Source organism: Oryzias latipes, chromosome 4 (genome assembly GCF_002234675.1).
Source record: "Oryzias latipes chromosome 4, ASM223467v1".
Taxonomy (NCBI): Eukaryota; Metazoa; Chordata; class Actinopteri; order Beloniformes; family Adrianichthyidae; genus Oryzias; species Oryzias latipes.
The window spans coordinates 13,675,897-13,679,929 of NC_019862.2; the positions used below are offsets into that span (position 1 = coordinate 13,675,897).

General features: G+C 38.0%; 1 protein-coding gene across 1 annotated transcript; it reads left to right on the forward strand.

Annotated features, from left to right (window-relative positions):
* The first annotated feature begins 364 nt into the window (after window positions 1–364).
* ifi30 (IFI30, lysosomal thiol reductase) lies at window positions 365–2,905 on the forward strand. The gene is made up of 7 exons (XM_004067917.4): window positions 365–568; window positions 1,313–1,501; window positions 1,579–1,650; window positions 1,741–1,833; window positions 2,116–2,268; window positions 2,557–2,625; window positions 2,709–2,905. The coding sequence occupies exons 1-7, from the start codon at window positions 428–430 to the stop codon at window positions 2,763–2,765; spliced, it is 774 nt and encodes a 257-aa protein (XP_004067965.1). The 5' UTR covers window positions 365–427; the 3' UTR covers window positions 2,766–2,905.
* The last annotated feature ends 1,128 nt before the right edge of the window (window positions 2,906–4,033 follow it).

Sequence of the window (4,033 nt, forward strand, 5' to 3'; positions counted from 1 at the left end):
CTAGTTGCTGCTTTTTTTCCCCCATTGAGATAACTTTAGTTGAAAATGGAAGTGTTATATGAAAAAGTTTTAGGATTTTTTTCTAAAATAAAATTGTCTGTGAATCCCCTAACCCTGTTTAGGGAGTCAGTGTCTGTACAAATAAGGAAAACACTTTTTTTTAAACAAGCTAATCACTACATAATCACAATTTTAATGATTTGTTTTCCATACCAACATGCAAGTGGGTTTAAACAGTTGGATTTAAGTTTAGACATACCTTCTTCTTCTGGAACCCGCTTGGATGGAGACTTCCGGTCCCGGTCACACAGCTTCCGCTGCACCTCGCGTCAATTAATCAGGAGACAGACGTCTATAGTTGTAGGGGCGGGGCTTCAGCCGCTCCGCTTTTAAGCCGTGCTGAGTTTGAGTTGCTGGTGTTTGGAGCATGGAGCTGCTGGGGGTGCTGGCTGTGGTTCTTGTGGTCTCTGTGGACCGGACGGCGCTGGGAATCTCTCATCCAAAGCCGTCCTGCCGTTATCCTCCATCTCAATGGTGTCGGTCTCTGGAAATAGCTATAGAATGTAAGGTAAGTAAACAGACGATGGGTGTTTTGTTTTTTCCCTGGGGATACAGAAAATTGTAATAAAAAATACATTATGTTATAGACTCAGACGAGAACTTTAAACAAAGCTCAATTTTTATAGTGTCAATAAAATTGTTTGCTTGATAGTTTTTAAATAAAAAAAAGGACTTAAGCTTTTATTTTGTAACTACGAAGAAGTATTTAACACAATAAAAGTCTCTCATACTAAAATAGAAGTGTCAAATATGCGGCCAGAATATTGAAATACAGGGTTGATCCTGTTGTTGAAACTGTTTTATAGAGTTCAACATTTCTGCTCTGTAATGAGAGTCATGCTGCATAAATTGAGCACCAGAGGTTCTTCATGTGCTCGAGGTCACATCAATCACTTAATCGGTTTAAAAACTGTTTGTGCAGTGAAAAACACCAAAGATGGAAAATGTCATCCTCCCTCTTAAGTGATATTTATTAATTATATATTGAAAATGTTATGTCAACTGTACATTATCAGCACATCATTGCTGCTGTTTTTTTTTTGTTTTTTTTTAACAATTTGTTGAATAGTCCAAAAGTCAAAGTTGCAAATATTCAATCAAGTTGTTTTAGATGAACCAAGTAAATTTGGGGGCAACATGCTTTAGGATCAATTTAAAATTGTTATATGTGTTGACAAAAATGTAAAGTAGGCAGGGTAAAATAAATCTAAGTTGGATTTGATGGTCATTGTCAAATTTCTCTGATTAATAGGTTCAGAAACAGTGCATGGAGCTAAATGCCATCAAGCCGAATGAGACTGTCCCTCCAGTATCCATCACTCTATACTATGAGACCCTGTGCCCAGACTGCAGAATTTTCATCAGTGAGCAGTTGTTTCCCACCTGGTTAATGCTAAAAGACATCATGTCTGTTACACTGGTGCCTTATGGAAATGCTCAGGTACGTCCTTCAGCTGCTCGCAGATGTCATTGGAAGAACAATCAAAGCATGAAAACTCTCTTTCTACCTTTTTGCAGGAGGTTCAATCACCAACTTCGTCCTTCATCTGTCAGCATGGGGAGCCCGAATGCAAAGGAAACATGATACAGGTTTACAACTTGTTGCCAGCATTTGAATGTAACTATTATTTTTAGAAATGCAATTATTTTTTTCCCGCTAATGATTCATCTCTTCCTAAGGCCTGCATTCTCCATTTAACAACAAACTCCCTTGCATTTCAAATCATCTACTGCATGGAGTCCTCTGCAGATGTGCTCAGTGCTGCACAGCCAGTGAGTATCCACAGGAATATTAGGATTATTGAGATGCATTACAACAGAGACTTTAGAAATCATTTTGTTGGATAATTAATAATCTGTGGAACATGAAAATCTACAGCAAATGAAAGGGATTAGAGATTTGACTATTTAGAATGGCTTTGAAATTAATACTGTTGGCCTGAAGCAAAAAAAAAACTATATTTATGTGAAGTAAGCAGACACTGGAAAAGCTTAAAAAAATTGTTTGTTTTATTTTATTTTTGTCTGTCTCTTTTCTTCCTCTGCCTGACTCAGTGTCTTCACCTGTATGCTCCCTCGGTCTCCTGGTCCAGTGTGAACTCTTGCGTCAGTGGAGACTTGGGATTCCGTCTGATGCATGGCAATGCGGTCATGACCCGAGCTCTGAACCCTCCCCACACACACGTTCCTTGGGTCACTTTTAATGGGGTAAAGTCCCATCTTGATACTCCTAATCAGTTAACTCAAATGCCCAATTTAAAAATAAAAGAGAAAAATATCAGCACCCAGTCATGGTGGTTGCCTGCTTATCTGAATGATTAGTTTGTGGAAAATCTGTGTTTAGATCAACAAAGCTTGTAAAATAAAGCTAGTTGGGCTTTTGTTTCAGTAAAGAACAAGTAAAAAATGACTGAGGGGTTTGGGTTTACCTGCAGAGATGAGAGTAGTTGACAAAATTGGGTCAGGCGCATGACTTTAAAGATTGCTGTGTTGCAGGAATACACGGAGGAGAATGAAGAAAAGGCAATGTCCTCCCTCTTCCATCTGGTTTGTGAGCTCTATCAGGCAAGTCGTTGCTGCAATCCACCTCTGAGCTTTGAATTTCTTAATTCTAACCAAACCAGTTGCTTAATTTAATTTCTTTTTAGGGAGTGAAGCCTCCTGCCTGCACCGGCGCTTCCGTCAAACTAAGCCGAAGTGTCTGAATATAATAAAATGCAAAGTTTTGGTGCTTGAATTTGATTCAAAGATTTTTACTTATGTGTTTCTTTGTTATGTTTGTGTTTACAAAGCAGCTTGTGCATTTACCATCCTCACTTGGAACTAAACTTTTGCTTCAAGAAAATTCCTTGACTTGTTTTTATTCTAGAACATTTTGCAGAGTCAATATAAAAAACAAAAATCAGGTTTTACCCTTACTGCAATCTTTGGAAACTTTAAAAAGTAACATTCAAGAGATGCCAAAACCAGCCTCTAGAAAACAAAACCTAAAGTAACAGTTAAGAAAAAAGATGATTTTTTATTTTTAAAACCTTTTTTGATCCAGTGTACACTTTAAAATAAAATCTAAAGGTCTTGCCAAGAATTCCTGTGAAACCCTTGTGCCATCTTAGATGATCCCACCCTTACAGTGACGTGTTCTCCCTACCAAGACAAAGGTGGATAAAGGTGGAAAGATTTCATGTAATCCATGGACACCAGTGAACATCACAAATTATTGAAGAAAAAAGGTTCAGCGCACTGTCTAGTGGGTCTAGATGACCCAACTCCCAATGTTAAAGTGCCTAGGATAGCACAAGGGTTAAGAAGAAAATTGTAGACACCAAGATGGGTTTTCTCAAACTAACATTTTGCTATTGAAAAACTCTTACTGAGATTCTTTTTTTAAATGAAGGCTTTTTTACTTTCCTGAGATTCAGTTTTTGCAGTAACATATCTGGTCCCGTGTGCTTGTAAACACAATTGACAACGCATGCAAGACGAGACCCTGAAGCATCTCCTCCCAGATCTGGACCAGCAGGACACTATTGGACTCAAGTTCAACTTTAACGCTGTCCCCCACTCTACTGGGCTGAGGTCAAACAAGTGTATATGTGGTGGTAATGTGGGGACAGTCAGTTGTATGCACATTCAGCAGGAGATGTGTTTCTGATCAGTGTAGTCAAGAAATTGTCTTTTAAAATGTTTAAAAAAACTAGACATTTAACTTCTGTAATATATTCCATGAGGTATGCATGCATTTCTACAAAGTGACATGAATGGTGCCACTTTTTAATAGTTGATGCACAAAATTAAAATGCATTTTTTTAACCCTTGTGTTATCCTAGGCACTTTAATGTTGGGAGTTGGGTCATTTAGACCCACTAGACAGTGCTCTGAATCTTTTTTTTTCCCAATGATTTTTGATCTTTACTGGTTTTCATCTGGTTTGTAAAAATCCACAAGGACATGAAATCTTTCCACCTTTATCCAC